Source organism: Clytia hemisphaerica, unplaced genomic scaffold (genome assembly GCF_902728285.1).
Source record: "Clytia hemisphaerica strain Z4C2 unplaced genomic scaffold, Clytia hemisphaerica genome assembly, whole genome shotgun sequence".
Taxonomy (NCBI): Eukaryota; Metazoa; Cnidaria; class Hydrozoa; order Leptothecata; family Clytiidae; genus Clytia; species Clytia hemisphaerica.
The window spans coordinates 91,803-113,962 of NW_027104353.1; the positions used below are offsets into that span (position 1 = coordinate 91,803).

At 34.8% G+C, this 22,160-nt stretch overlaps 1 protein-coding gene across 1 annotated transcript; it reads left to right on the forward strand.

The window, feature by feature from the left end:
- The first annotated feature begins 11,706 nt into the window (after positions 1–11,706).
- LOC136818085 (uncharacterized) lies at positions 11,707–12,812 on the forward strand. Its single transcript, XM_067074443.1, has 5 exons — positions 11,707–11,947; positions 12,048–12,216; positions 12,382–12,478; positions 12,597–12,654; positions 12,760–12,812. Exons 1-5 carry the CDS (start codon positions 11,707–11,709, stop codon positions 12,810–12,812), a joined length of 618 nt encoding a protein of 205 aa, XP_066930544.1.
- The last annotated feature ends 9,348 nt before the right edge of the window (positions 12,813–22,160 follow it).

Sequence of the window (22,160 nt, forward strand, 5' to 3'; positions counted from 1 at the left end):
TGTGAGTTTTGAGATAAAATTTTAAAATCTTCCGAATTTAGTACTGTACTGTTTAAATTTTTCAAAAATACAAAATCAAAAAATTTAATACAGACAAAAAAATCCAGAAAGCGGCAATTGCAAAATTTAATTTTGACGAAACAGGTTTCTCGGGAAAAAAATTTGCGATTCGTGAATTTATAATATCTGGGAAAATATATACACTTGGTACACTAAAGAAGGTTGTCGTCAGGATTAGAAGGTAGCTGTCAACATTCCACCCTGCTTTATTAGTGGAACAAATAACTGCAGGTTGGTCTAATTCCACAAGTTGGGGAAAATAAATATAAAGAAGGTTGAATTTGCTGATTGAAACTATAATTCTTCGATGAGCAAATCTTTGTTCGAACATTCCCTGCCTTAACGCTTAAGGAAAGAAATTTCCCAGAATTTAAAATCGACGAATCACAAATATTTTCAGGATTTAAAATTGGTCTTTTTAGGGGCAAATAGGCCACGTTATAAACAAAAATTCTTTAACGGTGAAATAGAATTCTGCCAAACTTCTGAATTTTGAGCTCTGAGCCGGGGAATTGAATTCCGCAAAAATTTCTTCCCTTTAGGTATTTCGCTTTTAATAAAGAATGGTGTCAGAACCCGAAGATTACTGTCCTTAAAGAACACAAACAAATTCCCTTGCTAGTAAAAGATAAGGTTTTTCTATAAGTCATAATTTTTAATTCCGCCAAAAAAAATTTAGACTTTTAAGATGCCTATTAACTTTCAAGTTTTAGAAATGTCTTCTATGCCTTAATCAGGAATGCCCATTTTACTGTTTTCTATTTATTAAAATTAAAGTGGTTTACTGGCAACTAGCGTTTTTTGGATGGTATTAATCTGGATGATGAGCTGTGTATAAAATCACCACAAAAAACCTTGAATTTGTACTATTATCTTAAAAGGTTGTCTTTAAAGGCTTCATACCTTTCGTGGTTCACAGTGTATCACTCAAAATAGCTAAAAAGAGAAAACAAAAGTTAAAAACAAGACCAGGCATTTCTGTTTTTGTTGTCGTCCATCGTGATCACGTACGCTACAGCTACATCTTGTCTACCGTTTTGTTATGTTGGATCAAAACATCATCGAAGTTCTGCCGGCAGCCGATGTTTGTAAACAGTAGTTAAAATGGTGGCTTTTGTGAACGTTCCATATCGTCCATGAACGTTCCAGAACGACCATCACAGCCTGGTAACACAATAAAGCCTTACTGATGCTTTTTTTAAGACAGATGTCAGATGGAACGTTCGTTATCGTTCTCAGTACCTTCCAGAACGTTCAATATCGTTCCTTTTCCAGGAACGTTCCATTTTATTTGTATTTAAAATCGCTTGGGATGACACAAATTACCTCTGTTCCACCAATTTTATCAGCAATATCTTGTTCGATGAAAAAGTCCCCAATATCTTTCGTGCTAAGATCTTCGCATGTAAAAACCATTCCTTTGCGGGGAATTGTTTGAGCAGACATTTTGTTGCAAAATTCGCAAGTGTAAATACCATTTTGATCAATAATTTCAGGTGATATAACTCAGACATTTATTTCACCTCGTCAATTTTATCAATGGATTGAACTGATATATTCTTTAGGTTATCTTGACTTGTGGCACTTGCTTTGAAAGTGGTGTTTTCCATTATTGATGAGCGTAAATTCCATTCCAATTGCCTTCTCTGTGCAAAACTAGTAACCTTCACGTTAAAAATGCTATACAATTTATTTTTCTCAACTGCCAAGGCGTTGAATGATACCAACTGAATGGAATTGGAGTTGATCGTATACAAATGAAGAGTGGATTTGGTAGTTTTTTTTTAAATCAATGTTTAAAATTTTTCCCTTGACAGACGTGATTGAATCGGTTTGTAATTTGAAAATCACACTTTCAATGGTTTCCATTGGTTCATGTTTTTGAGCAAATGGTTCGGCTAATTTGGGATTTTCAACCACTCAAGTATCAGCATCCAGTTTGAATTCTGATCCTGTTGATATTACATTAGCAATTGTAATTGCTTTAGTGTAATCATCATTAGATTCCAATAATTTTGAATGCAGTGGTATGAAAAAAGAAACACCACGTTTACTTTCATTCTCGGTAACGGCAGCAAATTCGAACTATCCAGTTATATTTTTTTTGGGAGAAGTTATGACGTTACTAAGATTTTTAATTTGAAACGTCACAGTTTCTCTGTCAAGTTTTTGTTTTTTTGTTGGTGTACTTATTTTTAAATCTAAAATGAATAACAATTGAATGATAATGACACTCCATGAAAAAAGGTTTCAGCTTATAATTTAATGTGATAAACATTCGCGAGGATTACTTCCTCTCTCTATAAGGTAGAGTACCAAAACTTTCCCCGATTTCCTATGCTGGTAGTTTTACAATTCGGGTTATATTTCTGGACCTGTTAAAAGGACTACTCAAGATGGAAATATTACACACTTTACTTGTCCTTTCCGAGAAAATGGCAGATGCATAAAAGAGGAAAGAGGGTAAATGCTGAAGCAAAATTGTGCCTGTTTTAGCCAATCAACCATGATGAAGCTGTATGGACGAAAGCCATTTTTTCTTACAACCTCAGCTCGTTTTCAATTTGGTCTTTTTTTGTGTCTTAAAGGTTAAATTTTGGACAGAACATGGCTCATGTTTTATTTTCTATTTTCAGAGCCCGACGTCATTGTGATATCTTCAGATGAAGAACTAAAAAGTGGAGAAGATGAAAAAATATTGGAAAAGAAAACAAAAAGGACTATTGTGACAGTGGAGGTGGAAGATTTCATAGTAAGAAAAAAGAAAAAGAAAAAATCAAAATGAAAATAAAGCTTCTTGATTGTTTAAGCCCAATCCAAAATGTTTCAAAAACCGAAGACCATTCTGTAGTCCAGTAGACCAGGAGAAGCCCGGTGATTTTCTAACAGTTTCTATTGGAAGACCTTAAGACCGTCAAATTTCAGATTCCATAGTCAAAGGGAAGGTAAAAAAACATCAACATTTTCAAAGTCCTAACTCAAATTTGATTTATACTCTTTTGAAAATGAAGACCATTCTGTAGACCAGTACTCTCGAGTTCATAATAAACGGACAGTAACGAATAAACATACAGGGTTGAAAATAGAGGCGTAAAAACCTAATTGAAGGGTCTTTTCCGGTTCGGTTAGGGGGTAAATAATGGTTATTCTGCTTTCATTTGACGAATAGATAAAACCTCCATATTCAAAGAAGTGTATTTGTGACCTTCCATGGGAAAAGGATCACTTTCGTTTTCTACGATAATCTTATCGATACGATAATTCATCGATAAAGTAACTGAAGTCAACGATAACAATTATAATTTTGATCGATAGATGGGTAGCTAACGATACCGTTTTCTATCGTTACAGTAATACTTTTATCGATAGACAAATAAATGTTATCGTTAGATATAAGTCGTTTATCGATAAACCCCAGATAAAACCTCTTTATTTATCGATACACCTTTCTATCGCTAAATTCTCCATCTTGCTTATCGATAAAAGAGCATAACATCGCTATATTCTACATCCTTATTGATAACTTTTTCTTTGTTTTTGTTTTTTTTTATCGATTTACCTTTGAGGTCCAACGAACTCTAAAATTAAAGAATTGCTAGCCTCAACCCATTAAGACGAATTGCTTAAGAATTGGCCATTCCGGCGCATATTTTAGAGCTCGAAGGAAAGTTTTTTCTGCCATTTTGAAAAATAGAAAGTTTATCGGTGCTGTGTAATTATCGTTCTTCACCACGCGAAACTCAACGAACTCTGATCTCTGCGTCTTTGATGTTTGAAAAGATGGATGGTGTTCAGAACGAAAAAGAAAAACAACTCAACGTTCACAGAAATCTAATGGCTTCAAAGGTGCTCAATCGATTGTTCTCCATCAAAACTCGTCAGCTGTATCAATTAAGCATTGGATATCTCAAGATAGAAAGTGGATGATAATGAATTCGTCAACAAAAACATAAAGATAGAAAAGCAGTAAGTTTCGATCAATTTTCAGAAAAAGAAATTTTCTATATTTAGTTCAACAGCAATTGACAAAACTGCTAAAAGGGCTGGATTAAGTTATGTGTGCTTAGGTAGACCGGCACTCACTTTTTGTTTCTCGACCATAAAACACAAATTTTCCACCTTTCTGACTACTTACTGTAGAAAGATGTCAGATTCTTAAGATGGGAAGTGAGTTGGTTGGAGAATGCAAACACAACTTAGTGACAGTGTATTTGGGTCATTTCCAGCCTGTAATGGGGATTGGCAGTAGCGCACAGCTAAATTTAGCTACGTAGTTAAATTATGATTAGGCCTGGGTCACATATAAGTTGTGTTCGCGTCATTTCCAGCCCCAAAATGTGAGTCCGTCGGTCGGTCGGCATCTTAAATCGTCGGAAAATGCACTCTGAATATAGGCGGTCGGGCGGTGCTAAAATCGTCAGAAAAATGTGCTCTGAATATAGGTTTGTTCAGGTGGCAAGAATCATCGAGCGTGCGAGCTGCAATATGATTATTTTGCATATCGCGAGCGCGCAAAAAGCAGTTGCGTAGCGCTTTACAACGCAGAAAATCTTTGAAAAATTGCGGATAGAAATCTTAAAAACACTCGATGATCAAATCGCTGGCTACGCTGAATCTACAAAATTCTTTGAATAATATCGGTTAAAAAAATCCAACAAATTTTCCGACTTTCTGACTAGAAAAGGTTTTGATTTTTAAGATAGAAAGTGAGTCGGCCGGATGACGTGAACACAACTTATTTGTGATCTACGCCTTATGAAACAAACCCCCTCCCCAAACGTCCATTCGACATTTTCCGTGGCAAGTTTGAGTTTGGATGGCTATCCCCTTAGATGTAGATCCCTAACCCCTTTTTCTGGAACTGCCCATTTCACTTCCTGCTTGGTTATTGGGTAGATGTTATATCGGATGGCCAACTGTCCCCATTTTTCATTTCCTATCTTTCACCCTGCCTTTCTCTTTCTGACTGTCTGAGACTTAGTTTGTATTGTTTTTCATCATTTCTGACTAAATTTTGTTACCTTACATTTGGAACATTCACATGATTGAAAGTGGTCACATACCCCGGCTCGAACCACCAAATGCAAGCAACCTCCGTTTCCAAACCAGACGCCTAACCACTTGCCCCAACGAGACACAGCAGAAACACAAAGTTTACAAGTATTTATAGCGTGTAATTTACAGACCCAAATATATATGATAGTTAGTGGGAGAAAGGCCCCCAATGGAGGAAAGAACGACTAGTAGTGGCGAGTGAACAGTCTAACTGACAAGTTAGGCTAACTGTTATGATCGTCATTCCCTCAAAAGGTTCAAAACGAGAAATTCTGACCCTAAACGCTAATAACCGAACCCCCGTCTCGTTCCGAGGTGACTATTGGCCATTCATGAATCGCGGATAGGAAAATATTGAAGGTGACTTTTGGCCATCCGATATAAGAATTTCCTGTGATATTTTTAGAAGAACGATAATTATAATAAGAATAGAATAGAGATAATTTCTAGACTTTTTTCCAAAGTATTGTGCAAATTATTTATTTATCTCTGTAATCCGCGTACATTACCAACAAAATCAACTCAGCAATTAACAATCTCTTGCTGTCATATTTTTTTAATCAAATTGTTTAATAAAAAAAATAACTTCATAACTCTGCCCAAATTGATAGGAGTTTAAGATTTTCCTTCTGAGGAGGCTTTCTGTTTTCCTGATTTTGAAGCCTTTGTATTGTTTCTTTTTTGTTTTGGTTTGGATGTGTCTCTTAAAGATTGATTTATTTGACGCTTTTTTGTTAGCTTAACTGATGGAGGTGGTAAGGGTGCTACGCTGTCTTCTTTTCCAGGAAAGCAAAATTGGCGAATATTTCTTCGTACAAATATTTTGATCGTTCTGGCGTGAACCCTTTAGGAGGTACCACCACAGGTAATTCTCTGGTTATCATTTCAGGCTTGACCTTCAAGATGTTCACCTTGGTTGGTTTCTGAGACAAATCTTTGTAGCAGTTGACAATCCCTGGCTCAGATGCGGACATTCGATAATGCTGATAGGAAAGTAGATCCTTGACATTTACAAAATATTCTGACAGCATAGATGTCCAATCATAAACTGGAACAAGAACTTTTCCATCATGTGTGCCAACCAGAACTGCTGTGTTTGTATCAGATGAGCGCTCACATACCTCAGCAACATCATACAAATTCCAAACTGCTGTTGTGCGGAATTTCTGTTTGAAACTACCAAAACACCTTAAGGTAAGAAAATATTTTTACTCTTACTATTGTGAGAAAGGGTACTTTAAGTGTACAAACTTTTGCAAACAACAAACTTACTTACCTATCACAACTGAACTTTGTGTGACCTGCGACCTGTGACCTGTGACCTCATGAAGTTGTACTCGATAGAATTGTGCAATCCAATGATGATCTTCCACATAATGTACCATAAGAACATGTTATTCTTGTTCTGTCCTGGTTAAAGTAAAATAGAGTGGTTAAGGCGATGAAAATTAAATTTGTTCTACGGGCAATGGATAAACAAGTTGGTCGGACAGTCGGGGTAATAAAAATAATAATTTCAAATTCAAAGGCTGGTTAAAAATTATAATGGTAATTAGTGTACTACTAGACGGTTCCCGTCATCGCAAACGTCAGGTGGGAGTCTTGCTTACGCTTAAAAAACGATAAGATGAAAAAATACACTAAAAAGCCCTTAAGTCACGAAAAGATTTGGGTCTAAATCGACACTATCTGAAGCTTTACTGTGTCATTGTCTTTAAATAAATAGAATAAGAATTAAAGAGAAAGCAATAGCAAAAAAAGGGAAAAAATGCGAGTGCCGCGCTCGAAGAGTCGAGGTCAATAAATACTTATAAAAATTTGTTTGAAAGTGACTTTTAATTCTATCGAAAAAGGGAACGTATCGAATAGTAGAACGTCGAATTAGAGAGCATCAACTGTAAAGTGAACAGCAGGAAAAGGGAGGCCCGAAAAACCCGAGTTACAAAAACCCAAGTTACGACGAATGTGACGTCACAAGTCTCAAATTATGGCGCCATTCGTCGTAACTCGGGTTTTTGTAACTCGGGTTTTCCAGGCCTCAGGAAAAGGAATTGACAACTGTAATAATATCTTATTCGCTACAACAATAAGGCTCTCCAAAAGGCTACAATAGACTTTATAAAACATCCAATCTTCTGTGACATCTGATCTTTCTACCTGGAAAATCAGATTAAATAGTAAAACCAATATCAAATACAAAACTTAACTTTCAATTTTTCTTACTGTATCCTTACTGGTAATGAAAACTAAGTGATACGCTAAGAGTACTGAAGGTTTGACAAGATTCCAGCCATTTTCATTTGGATAATAACTTTTTACGAGCTTTACTTACCTTATTGGAACTAATTTTCGCGGTCGAAAAAAAATCCAAAGAATTGCATTTCGCGGGTTTTAATTTTCGCGGTTTTGCCCTTTTTTGGACAAATTTCTTTCATTTTCCTAGGGAGTTTTCAAATTTTTCGATAAAATTGGAAAAAATTGTATTTTGCGGGAATTAATTTTCGCGGTTTTCAACTCTCAAAATTTTTCGCGAGATCAAGTTCTCGCGATTTTGACGAAAAACAGCGAAAAACGTTAAAATTAAAACCCACGAAAATTAGTTCCAATAAGGTATGCGCTGTCGACTGTTAAAGCACACACAATAATTTTTCACTTTCGTCTTCATGAGAGGATTTGTGATTATATAAAAATGCGTTCTGTTTCATGACCTTAACGTATCTGATAAAAATCGTCAACGATTATTCCAAATGAAAATGGGCGGACTTTAAGACAAAACAGGAAGAATTCAATCTGAAAAATTACAAACCATCCCTTATATAGAAATAGGTTATGTGAAGTCTTGAATTTTCGATCCATTTGAGGTTACTTGAAGGGTAACAACAACCTGAAATTAAAAAAAGCCAAGAAGGAAAACGGCACACAAAAACCAACAGCGTTAAACTTGAGGCTGCGAACATAGAACATAGACCCCCCCCCATCTTAAAATTTGCTTCCATTTGCTGCTCTGGTTGTACCTTAAGTGGATTAATTTGCATGAATATTAGAGTTTTCCTCAAAATTATAATCCTCGCGAAAAACTAATCATGACTTTTGTCGAAACCCTTAGGAAAGAAAATAAAAGAAATTAGTTCAAAAAGGGGCTGATTCGCGAAATTATCCTCGCGTAAATATTTTCTGTGCTCGTGGAAATAAGTCCTTATTTTTGAAAGAAATTGGCTCGCGAAAATCAATCCAAAATTGGTGAAAACTTACATTTAATTTTCTTCATATCCGAGCCTGGAATATGCTTAGCTATGCAAAAATAACCACAGTCATTAGTTCCGTGTTGCTTCAAAACTTTAGGAAAATAAACATCTTCAACAAAAAACTTGTAAATTTGACACAACTGCTTTTGTAATTTTATATCAGCTTTTGAGTAGATGCTATCATAAACATAGACCTTCCCATTTCGACCAGTCGACAACACGCAATGGTTATTTCTGACATGGTGAATTTGAATACTTTCATCGTAAGTGTTGACTGGCATCAGTTTGTTCGTATCATTTTTAGAAAAATTTTAGCACCTTTAAAGGGATAATCCAATACTACGCAAATCAAAATATTATGGTAACGTGTCTGGAATTTGATTGGTCGAGCGCGATAAAAGTTTACAATTTGATTGGTCTTGTGTTTCATCAAGAGCAGATGAACAAAATAACAAATAGTAAATAAAGCATAAAACATTTTTTGAAAAAAATAACATCACATTACAAAATTCCTGTATATACATTTGGATTTTGAAAACTATATAAAGTATTTACAAATTCTTTATGGCTTCACTTTTATCAAGAGTGATGCAAAGTATTTGAATAATAATATGACCTCCTCTTTGAAGTTGCGTTCCAAAATATTTCTTTCCATTCAAAAAAAAATTCTCAATCAAAGCACCCTCAGAATTTTTTCACACAGTAGCACTTCATAGGGAAAAAAGTTGCCTAGTAAATAAAATTTTATCATTGAGTATATGTATTTATCGCCACTTCAAACAACATCAGTCACAATATTACACATTCACTCAAGTTAACAACGTAAATAAAATGTAAACAGTTCTTCTGTCCCATATTTTGAAGTACGAACCATGAAAATCTTCTTTGAACAAGGCTTTCTTGTCTTGATGAGTTTCATTCACTTCTCAGATCCATATATGCACACTTTCGAGATAGATGAACAAGTCTTTCTTGTCTTGTTCATGAGTTTCATTTCACTTCTCAGATCCATATGCACACTTTCGAGAGAAAATAGAAATCTCTTTCTCCTCTTGAGTGTTCAAAATTGACTACATTGTTATTTAACTGAAAAAAGCAAGAGAAGAGATAGTTCTGTATAAATTGGTTAGCAAAAGAATGCAACCTTGATATTAAATATCTTCTTGTATCTTCAGCATCATAGAAAAATAAACATTGAAACTTTGCACTAAGATAGTTGAATAAAAACACTTTATGATTTTGATAATATTAACATGTTATAGACACCTAAAAGTATATTTAATCAGTGGTAAAAATATAAACGTTTCACTGATCAAATTATTTCGCTTCCATTTTGAAAGCTTCGAAGCTCCTGGTGCTAGTCTATCTCAACTTTATTTCTCTCGCAATTCCCGCACAAACTTTCCGTGAATCGTTTTTAAGTTTACTGGATAAAATGAAACAAGTTTATTTGCTAGCGTCTTTTGTTCTAGTATTGAATTATCCCTTTAATAGGATCTTGAAGACCCTTAAGGGCTAGGTAACTTCTTTCGAACAATGTCATCACCTCTTTCCAGAAGTTATCATTTAGCCAATTAGTTTGACTCGAGGTGTAATTGAATTTATCAAAAATTGAAACAGTTTTGCCTTTTGCTTTCTTATTTGAAGAGCTTGCTGGGTTTTGCTTCTTCGCAGGTTTAGTCAAGCCAATGGTTTCAGTGGAGGACTTTTCTTGTTCCAATGCAAGCTTGACCAGCTCTCTTACGTTTTTTTTATTTCAAATCTTTCATTCTGAGGAGTTTTGTCCTTTTCATTTTTTATTTTAGGAATTTTTCAGGCTTATCAAGATATGCAACAACAGAATTGCTTGTCTTTTCTTAGTTGAACACTTAGCTACAGAATTTCCTTTCACTTCATTATCCATTTTAGAAACATCAGCAAATAAAGGAGTTGTTAGTCCAACTCTACTGTAGCGAAAAGGGCGATCAAAGCATGAATAATTCAACCAAGCTGTTTCTTCAGAGTTTTTGAATTTGACAAGATACAAGAATTCATGACTTTTCAGGTCTACTTTTCTTTCAACTATGCTTTCCACTTCTTGAAATTCTAGAGGAAGCAATGATTTGGAAGCTTTTTTGACGATTTCTTTATTTTTTTCATCATCCAAGTCATTTCTACGATCAATCAGATTTTTTTTTAAATAGGGCAAAATGGTAAAATATGTTTTAGAACCATTTTCTGGCTTCATAGCAATCTCTTCAAGGATGCGAGATGCTTTTAATTCTTTTGTCATTGTAAGAGATTCAGGAAATATAAAGATAAAAGTGCTCATTCCTGTTTCCTTTAAAGGAATAAGTCTGCATCGAACAGATTCATCTTCACTGGAAGCATTAGGAATGGAAGATCCATTTCGAGTGATGGATGCTACTTTGCAAACAACTATTTCATCAGCCAAATTAGCAAGCACAAAACGAAAGGCTATAATATTGTGTGTTTTATCAATAGTACCTCTGCCAGGAAAAAAATTGCTAGCAATATGACGGCGAGTCGATCACGTGACACATGCTCACAAGGTGATAGAATCTTCAGGGCAGCTCTTACCTCCCTGCTATCGCGTTAAGTACCACTTGGCAGAATCAGGCTGCTTACTGGTACTAGAATATTTAGAGCATGGAGTTTTATCAAGGAGGTGAGTTTCAGTATCATTTGCCTGCTCTTTCTTTTGCTGTTCCTCTTCTAGGGTGTCGAGGAGTACAGAACCATTCTCGTCTTTTGGGCAACAAAGAATTCTGATATTTTCTTTTCCTTTTTTGTTGTTTTGTCAGACAGATATTCTGATGGTTTTATTTCTTTCAAAACCCTAATAATGTAATCATCACTAACAAAACCGTCAAATTGATTTTCCTTGTCATGTGTTGACATGGTAAGGTTCTTTTTCATCACAATAAAGGAAAGAAAACCTTTTATACTTTTCATTTGATTCTAAAAAGGCAATTCCTTTTGAACACAATTGCCTGTACATTTCATGCTACCACGGAACCAATTGTATTCAACTCTGTGTGAAGTAGTATGGGATCTAAAATTATGAAGTAGTTCAGACCAGTGCAATCTGTCTTGGTTATATTTTAGTATTTTAGATGGGCGATCACATAGAACTTTTACCACACAGAGTTAAGTACAAAAGGCACATGGCCGCATAATGCTACCACGGAACCAATCGTATTCAACTCTGTGTGAAGTAGTATGGGATCTAAAATTATGAAGTAGTTCAGACAGGTGCAATTTGTCTTGGTTCTTTTTTAGATGGGCGATCACATAGAACTTTTACCACACAGAGTTAAGAGTACAAAAGGCACATGGCCGCATAATGCTACCACAGAACCAAAAGATTACGGAACGAAAGCTATTTGGGCAGTATTTTCATGCCTTGATTGACCATGCACCACAACAGTTCAGGATAATGGATCTGAGTGCAGCAAATGCGGAGGACAAGGAACGCTGCTTCTGTTTCATGAAGGCAGTTAGTACACACACGTCCAATCGCCATCCTGAAAATGTGCTAACCAACTGTTTTTTACGCCTTCAAGTCCACGATGATTGGGATGAGAGTATTGGTTCTATACAAAAAAACGAGAAAAACGAAATTAGTAAACATGCGGAGCTTCTCAAGCCGAGACGGAAAACACACTTTTTTATTTCACCTACTAGAAAAATACCCAAAAGCCTGGCAATGCCACTTTCAAAGAATTCCAGACTTCCTTCAAATGAAAGCTTGGCAAGAGGTAGCCGAGGGAATCATGTTTCACGATCACGACGACGTTATCTATTTTCCAAGACCTCATCATTTTCGAAGTTCATCCTTAAAGAAGGAATATGTGTAAGTTTAACCCCAAAATAACTTTAAGTGAAATTTCCCTAAATACTTAAGAAATGAGTTTTTAACGCTTATCGGAACATCCACAAGGCCAAAATACTTAAATGTTGTAAATTCATCCTATAATATTGACAAGTATGATGTTTGTTAGTTTTATGTTTTTTTTAGAGAATTGAAGAGGATTTGGAACGCATTGGACAATTCCCTCATCCCATCCTTTGTTAAAATCTTTGACTGTGGAAAGCAAATGAAATTAAAATCACTGGTAAACACCATTTGCATATTTATGTAAGATTTCCATAAGTATTTATAGAGATGGCCAGTATGCGCAACGGCTGTCAATTGAAAATTACTTCAAAAATTTTTAACCTTTCTTTTTATAGAGGTTCTCAGAATTTGTTGACCTTGATGGTATATTCGAGGAGAGCTTTGGCGAACTAGGTATATGTAATTCTTATACGGTATCTTAAACAATTTTTAATTTTTTTTCTCAATGGTTTTAAAACGTTGAATCTTTTTAAAAAAAATTTTCCATTCTACTTTTAGTTGATGAAAGTGAAGATGAAGGAAGAGACGAACCGAGTGATAAAGAAAATTAAGGTATAATTATTAATGATTAAGAAACAAATCATCCTCTGATTTTGCCAAAAATAAAAAGATATTGCAGTTTGGGAATATTGAGATGAAAATCATCTTGAAGATTGAAAGACTTATATTACAGATGAAGAGCTACAACAGCACGGTGAAGGTGATTTCAGTCAGCTAGTAGAGCCCCTCACAAGCACAGGTACACTCATCATAAGATAAGGCTTTGATGATTAGAATCGAGACGTTTCTCACGATTTGTCAACTTCAAGATGATTCTGTAGAGAAAGTGTATATCATGTAAAATACAAATAACTTATTTTAAAACTAAAATCCATTTTAAATATCATTTGTGTGTGTGTTCTTATACCAACTTTGTTGAACAAGCTTAAAACCATAAAATAAAATGAACTTTTAAAAATCAACACTCAATTTAGAGCTAAACCAAACGATATTGAGATACAAGACGTTTCCATGGTGGTCAACAGTCCTGAATTGAAAAGAAAAAAATGTAAGTTCAAGTAAACAACTTGACAACATAATAAACATGATTCTTCCTATACGTTTGTTGTAAGAGATTGTTGCTCACACTGTATGCTTCTTTGTAATTTCAAGCTATCGAAACATCTATTACCCATCTGGAAAACAGAAATCTGACAAGGTCCTTACAAAATAAGACCCCAACAACACCATTTGCAACACTGACAATATCAACAGATGAGAGTTGTGGTGAGTAATCAAACTATTATAATTGTACTTATTACAATTGAATAAATCTTAAAATAGGTCTAGATTTGGAAACAACAAAAATTTTTAATTCTAGAAATTATTGAATTGCTTGTATTGCAGTTCATACATTCTTTAGATACCCCATGCTGTTCAAAATCATTGGCAATGGAGATGGCATCAACGCCGCGTTCAGCAAAAACAAATTCAAAGAAGCAAACTTGTGAGTATCTGAATATATTTTAATCTCTAAATACAAATCTTAATCATAATTCAGACATCCAGACATAACACTCAAGATTCAATTAGCTAACCTCTAATTTGTTTTTATTACAAAATTCCAGTCAGCTAAGATTTGTCTAGTCACACCTGGCTGCATTTCTAGAAACAAACCTACTTTTTTGGAACTGAGCTATTTTCTATTTTTGTTCTGAAAATTTCAGGTAAAGATACTACAAATCAAAAGACCAGAGGTGCTTCAAATCAAAAGAACAAAATGAAGAGAACGAAAACAAGTACATGTTTTTTCTTATAACCATACAAAAATCTGAAAACAGGCTCAGAGATGCTTAGGTCGAAAGCTTAATAAGGCTGCAAAAATGCTTGAGGGGATGCTTAAATCTAAAGCATAAATTTAGCGAAATACTGAAAATCCGTGAAATTCCAACCAAAAAAGCCAAAATCAGGAGAAATATATTTTTTGTAGGCTGAAGCAATGCTTGCCATATGCTTAATTTTTCCCCATATCTGAGCCTAGATATGCTTATAAGTGCAATGCTTATAAAAAAAACACATGTAGGACGACAATTTCTACAAAAAATACCAATAAAAAAAGTGACATTTTAAATTTCTCCCTTGTACGTATGGTTAAAGAATCTTTAACCATATTTTCTTAGAGGGCTATTTTAATAATTTGCAATTTTTTCTTACTCCACTCATAGCTGTATTATCCATATCAAACATGAAACAACCGGAATCCAAGACGGCAAATTATATGGAGGAGATGCTTGGTAATCACAATATAATTGGACAATACAAGGAATTAAAAGAGAAAGTGAAGAAGAATAAAAGCCTCTACAAAGATTAATTTCTTGACATCTGTGCCAAAATAGAGGTCATGTTAAATTCTAAACGAGACACAGTTGCCAAGGAGATAAATGCGGTTGAGGTTGATGCGCTTTAAGAAAACATGACATTATCAGTAACACCAAAAAAACGAAACAAAAAAGCAGCAATATACATCATTACTGAACAAGCTCAAGATTTTGAAGGCTTTAAAGAATTCAATTACAAGTGATATTGCACCTTTTAAACAATAACTGCTCATTTTTATAATTATATACTTATAATTTTTTAAACCTAGCCTGACAAAAAAAACACCATAAAAATAAGAAAGAGAAAAACACAGAGATCTGATATTAGCTTAAAACAGACAGTATAGACTTTATGTGTCCCTTATCGCAGTTCCCTTTTTTAAGTTACTTTGAAAACCATTAATAAGGTTTCATTTCTTTGGTTATCATATGACTTGATTGCAATACAAAAATATTTTAAATTTCCAAGATTTTGGCATAACATTCTTTTGAGCATTGATATTGCCATATCAAGTTATATTTTTATATTTTATTTATTTTCAAATCATTTTCAATATGCATAATTTTAGCTACTGTTCCAATGTTTATTATAAATCTTTTTAAAACACCCAAAGTTTCATATATTATTTTCTTAAAGAAATAAGTACTTTGGTTTTATGTCTAGGAAAAGTTTGAAAATCTCTCATGGATCAAAACACTACCCTCAACATAATCTCATCACACCCCAATTGCTCGACCGACAATACCAACAAATATGATACAATACAACAAAACATTCAAACAAACAATTATACAAAGAAAAAGAAAATGGCAAGATGAAGACAAAGCCTAGAGTCAGGTGTGGTACCAAGAGTAAGCACTCTCTGGCGCCCGCGAGCCACCCGTGGGACAAGAAAATTAAAAGAACAAAATAGATGACTCTGTTAATTTTCATTGATTTGGACAATTGACCAGTCTGTACAAAAAGAACCATCAAATGGGCAAAAATTAGCCTCACAATGTTTTTCCTGACATGTACCAAATCCAGCCCCACCATATCTATCAAATTATTTTTGAATTGAATGTGATCTGAGCAATCATTGTCAAGTAGAAGCAATTAATTGAATATGATCGAACTTATACTTGCAATAAAATTCAATTAATTCAATTATGTTCAACAATTGGCAAATCTTAGGTAATACCATTGCGTTTGACAATCAAATCACAATTATTATTATTTGATTACGTATTAATTCAGCGTTGTTTCGATTGACACCTCCTGGTAATCTTTATTTCTTTTTTGCCTCCAAAAAGTTGAGCGGTAATCAAGCATGTAAAATAAATGAAAAATCATAAAAACCCCTCGGTGAAAATTGATCACCCACTTGTACGCTCTCGTACTCTTTGGCATTACCCCCCCCCTTTCGCGTACGTACACTTTTGAAATGACCCCCCCCCTCAAAAATTTTTTAGCTCGTATCAAACAGTCTATACAAAGGTAAATTAGGGGATTTTGGGAAAAATTAAAATAAGTTCAACTTCTGTTTGTCTTTGTTGATGATATAATCAGAAGATCTAACTAAACTTTGACTGAAATTTCGTTGTATTGAAAAATATCAAAGCGTACGTACATACAATACAATAATTACCTGGTCTGCCACAAAATATTTTTTCTTGAACATTTTGATATTTTCCAAGACTTTTGATTTTTCTTCTTAGGCAGAAAACTTAAAACTTATGAGTGACTTGCTTGGTTTATTGATTTTCTTTGTAGGAATAGATTGATTTTTATAAGAGTAAAACGATACAGCACAAAATATCCTATTGAAAAATTATTTTCTTTATAAGCAAGGAAGTTTCTGAGGCTGGAGAGAATTTTAATGTGGGTTCATTGATCTAGTGTAACTTTTTTTACTTGGTGAACTACTGGTTAATTTTGGATGGACAGGATGGACAGAGTACTTAACTACTTTATGGGTATGGCTTTTTGCAATGTAGCAGATTTTGAGTCAATCAATAATCAGGACTTTGAGAGAAGCTGGATTGCTTATCGATTGATTGTTTTTAAATATCTATAGACGGCTTTCGTGATACGTCATTTGTTTACTCACGTGACTTACCACCAAATTTCTTGGAGGGAAAAAGACCATAAGTAAGAGGCAAGCAAACTTAACCCTAAATGGCGCATGTAATAATAAACAAAGTCAAAATGTCGCTAATGCACTAGAAATTGCTCACAAAAAAATCGGCAATGATAAAAATTTTTGAACAAAGGAAATGTCATTGACAGAAAAGGTCCGACAAATTTACCGACTCAATTCTACTCAATTTTCGACAGGCGGTCGGGCGACGCGAAAAGATTGCCGCCTTACCATATTCATGAATTTCGAAGAGATATGATTGGTAGTTATCAAAATTTGATTCATATTCACTTGCCTCCATATAAATCATATAAGTCTTTTTGCCTCCAATAATCAACTGCAATCACCCACCCACATCAGGCTGCCTGTACAAAATCAAAACATTAAAACTCGTCTATCGATTGACTTTAAGGTGACCATTTGACCACAATCGATATAGCCAATTGATTAAAAAAACGATAACGAACGCAATCGAATTGCAATCGAATATTACCCAAGATTTGCCGTTCAATTGATTTGATTATGTTCGATTATATTCGATTACGTTCGATTGATTCAATTGTATTCGATTTTATTTGCCCTCGTACGGTACTTAAAACGCTCGGACGCCCACACTAAAAAAGCTCTAAAGGAGTGATCCCGTTTAATTTAATCGCAATCAAACTTATCGAACATGATCGCAATCGATTAAAATCGAAGATCAATCAAATGTAATCGAACCAATCGAACATAGTTGACTAAATCGAACCTTATTTGATTTGAACGCAATCGAACACAATTGAATATTACCCAGGAATCGGCCGTTCGATTGCGAATCCCAATTATTCGATCGTGTTCGATTATGTTCGATTGCGATTTTCGTTCGAAGTTATTCGATTGACACCGTCTGGTATTGAGTGGGAAGATTATAACCTGAGATCAGATTGTGAATGTTTTCTGCCCACCACGCTGAAGCTCTAAAGGGATGTGTGAAAACGTAACAATCTGACGAATATGCTATCTCAAAATCGTAAAACGTAAGGACTAGGAACGAACTGTTAAACATGGAGTTCCTCAGGGCTCTGTATTAGGACCACTACTCTTTCTAATTTACATAAATGACCTTCCTCAAGCTATATTGAATAGCGAAACCAACCTCTTTGCTGATGATACCTGCCTTCTTTCGTCTGACTCAAATTTGAATTCACTCGAAACCAAAGTGAACTCTGATCTAGTTAAACTTTCTTCTTGGCTTCGTGCGAATAAAATTTCTCTTAACACTGCGAAAACAGAGGTCATTTTGTTCAGAAGCAAACATAAATCTGTACCTTACTCTATGAATCTTTACCTTGAAGGACACGCCTTAAATTTCACAAAGCATGTCAAATATCTTGGTCTCATTCTAGATGAATTTCTAGCCTGGAATTTTCACTTTGATCATTTATCCACAAAGCTTAGAAGATCTAATGGTATTTTGTCCAAACTACGCCACTTTGTTCCACAACTAGTTCTCAAAACTTTATACTATGCTATGTTCCACTCTCATATGTCTTACGCAACAATTATCTGGGGACAAGGCCTTACTCAAAACTCTGGAATAGGAAAATTACAAAAAAGATGTTTGCATATTCTAACTTTTTCAGATTTTAATGCTGAGACTTCCCCTCTTTTTCAAAACCTTAAAATCCCAACTTTACCAAATACTGTTATCAAATTCAATATTTAACTTGTACATCAAACTCTATCTAATCTTTCTCCTGAAGCCGTTACAAACGTGTTAAACTACAAAACCCTGACACACATTTATCACACAAGAAATAGTTACATGAAACTTTTAGAGCGCCCCAAGGCAAAAACACTCAACTTTGGATTGAGATCCATAAAATATCAATCACTTTTAATTTGGAACCAACTATTATAACATACAAAGACTGATCTTAGACCATTATCTGAATATACGATCAAAAAGAAGGTTAGAGACTTCCTTCACATCTAATCCTCTCGCATACCTTGAAAATGAAAGTTCATCTCTACAAAACCTTGAAATTCACATACAATGACAATTAATATTTTTTTTTTGGTTTTTCAATAGTTGATGTCATATTATTTTGTATGCATTGTTATTATTTTTTCCTTTTTTTATTGTTTATTTATGGTTAGGTATGTAAACATTGTTTTTATTCTGATTGTTAATGTTTAAATAGTTTTAATAACCCTTAAGATACCTCCTATAATGATATTCGACATGACCAGCTCACGCGACCAGGTGTTCATTCCATTTGATTAGACGGTACGTCTATTGGATGGACTCCTGGCCTGCATTCCTCCCCTAATTTATACAAACTTAAAATATGTAAATTTTTAATGATATGCAGGCAAATAAATTACTTTGAATTGAATTGAATTGAATTGAGGAACGACAACAAAGTTGCGTGATTGTGTTTATGAATAGTGCACAACGAGATTCTTGTTGTAGAGTTTTCCGCGGGAAGACTTTTAAAGCACTTTCAGAGGTTTACTGTGCGCGTAAAATAATTACAAACAGATGTCTGGTACCAGGTTAGGAGCTTATGGCTGTTACAACAGGTTACAAGGCAGTATTTAAAGAGGTTGATTAGATTCAAAATGACATCCACAATCAATCTTATTGATCAATGTTTGTCTGCACCCTGCTTTAATGGCAGATTGATAAGTCAGAGTTTGTTTTCTTGCTTTGAAATCCAAAATGAAAGCGAAAATCAAATTTAAAATTTGACCAAAAGCTAGGCCACAGTTAACAAAAAATAACAATGTTACTCTCAAAAATTTCACCAACATGTTTACAAACAGCCTCTTTGTTGTCATTTCCAAGTTTGATAGTGGGAGATTTCTTTGCTTCGTCATAACTTGATCTTCCCTCCATTTTCTCCAGCAGTTTTGAATTCAAGATTTTTTTAAAAGTCGCCGCGCACATGATAAAATACTGACCGGCAACCGGAACAGCTCATCGCTCAAGCTCGCTTGGGCAAAGCTCGGGACTTCCGACTTAAACACGGGTATAATGAAAAACGGAATGAGCCGACGTGCCTAACATCAGAATTACTTTTTCGGAATTGCCTTCTGCCCCCCGAGTGTTATTCTTTTAGGCTATGGAAAAATCAGCTGTTATCAACATCTATGAAAGAAATATCGAGAAAAATAACCTGATTTACAACCCCTTCGTTGGAGATGGAGACAGCTCAGCATTTCGCGAGGTGTCAAAACTGAAAGTATATGGTCCTACAAAGACACTTCAAAAGGAGGAGGATACGGGTCACATGACAAAAAGGATGGGCAATCATTTGCGTTCGATTGTCAGAGATTATAAGGGTTAGTAGCTAAATACAATTGCACATTTAGAGTACAAACAGTAAACAGTAAACCCCCGGGGGGGGGGGGTACTTAGGCAAATGGAGGGTACGGTATGTACCGCCCTTAAGGGTACCTTTTTTGGACTTCCAAAGTCCCGCTAAAAAAATTCCCGTCGGAAAAATCAGAAAATCAAATTTCAGTCCCAATAAGGATCGGAAAAAAAGGAAAATTTCAACTTTTTACCCCCTGAAAGATCGAAATTCGGTCAAAATTGGTCCCGCTAAGGGGCGTAAAATTCCCAAAATTTTCCTTTGTTTTCTCCTTTTTAGTCCCGGTAAGGGTCCAAAGTTCGAAAGTCGGGCGGCACCCCCCCCCGTCAGCTCGCAACCCTAGTACCCCCCCGGTCAGTAAACACACTGAATAAGTTTTAGTTGACGTCAAGCTAAAAGTCCTACATTTCGGGGCGTGCAGAACATGAGAGTTTTTTGTTGACAAAACTTTCAAACATTATAAAATTAGGTTAGGTTAGCTTTATCAGTCAAAAATTCTGTTTGCTTTACTTTATCTAGGAAAGAAGTTGTCTGATGGGAAGGGAATCAGCGGCAGAGGGAGACTGACAAACACACGTATTGATGCTTGCAAAGTCTATATGGCTACACAATACAATACGGAGCAATAATAACGATCCGGAAGCCATGTCAAAAGGGACACTCGCAATCGTCAAACATTATTCAAGCACTAAAAGAAAACCAAAGCATGGCTACTGTCCTAAAGGAAAAACCTCTTGGTGTAAGTATCAAGTGGACAAAGCCTTGTGGACAAAAACATACTGTCCAGTCAAGAAAGTTATCGCTCCTGCAATTCAGAAGCTTATCGAACCGATTTTCCAAAAACTAGGTGATAAAGATTTCCTAGATTCCTCGAGGAAATCAATGAGGTGAAATTTGCGAGTCTGTAGTTTTTTCCGTGTTTAAGTCTAAACAGAGCTTTACGCCGAAAATACATTCGAATTTTCAAATGTAAACAGCGCTTTGAAAATCGAATGTTTTTGAGTGTTCACACGAGCGCACAAATGTTTTCGAATGTTTTGAAACGATTTATTTTAGTAAGTACGTTTAATCTGGACAGTCTGGAGAATGTTATTTGTCTCTTGATCTTTCGAAATCATTGAAATCTTTTTTTCTGACAGAGGAAGGACTCTGATATTTTGTTTTTCTAAATGTTGTATATTCTTTTCATTAAATAGAGTCAAAATGTATTTTCTTTCAAAGAATTATGATTTATAATTAGGAAACACTTCTCAGTATATTTTACTGTATTTTGGATGCACAAGTTTATTGGGAGGGCATTACTTTTGCCCAGAGTTATAGCTACAGTTTTGATTTTTATTCACTTCTTTGTTGTTTACAATTCTTTATTTTATTCTCCAAAAAGCTTTAGATTTTTTTGGTGTTGTCAATGATGATGATGATGTTATTGCAATTTAAGAACGAAGAAGCTGGGAAAAAGAAAGAACCGAGCTTTCTTCAGTTTTGGAATGTTTTTGAATTTGAAATGCGTGCTGGAGCTCAACTGCAATAAACCAAAGGTTAGTTAACTTTTATTAATTGTGGATTCTTGATATTATTCAAGTCAAGCACATGACAAGAGCAAGAGAATTCTCTCACTGTCAACTGAAGAAGGAGTTGTGAAACTTCTACCACTTCAAAGTTGGTCGAAATTTATGGAGAATCCATCCAGCTCAGCTCATTATTATTTGCTGGCGAATGCTAAACCCCCTTCACTCGCCTCACTTTAGATATTTACAAGATAGCTAAGGCTCTTTCATTTTTTAATATCCCTGTTCTGGCAGAAAGTAGATTAAAATTATTTTAAGAAAATGGATAAGATGGGTATTTATGCTCTAACCATCCCTGTCTCACTGAAAGTATCCTCTTCATCTCTAATAAGGAATGATGACACAAACATTGATTTTTATTAAATTTATTTATTATATTCTTTCTTTTTCTTCTTCAGGATGTAGAAAAAATGGATTCCAGATGGTTTTGGAGTCATTTTTTTTCTGGGGTGTCTGAGCAACAGAAAGTTTAAAATATATTGTGCATTGTGTATA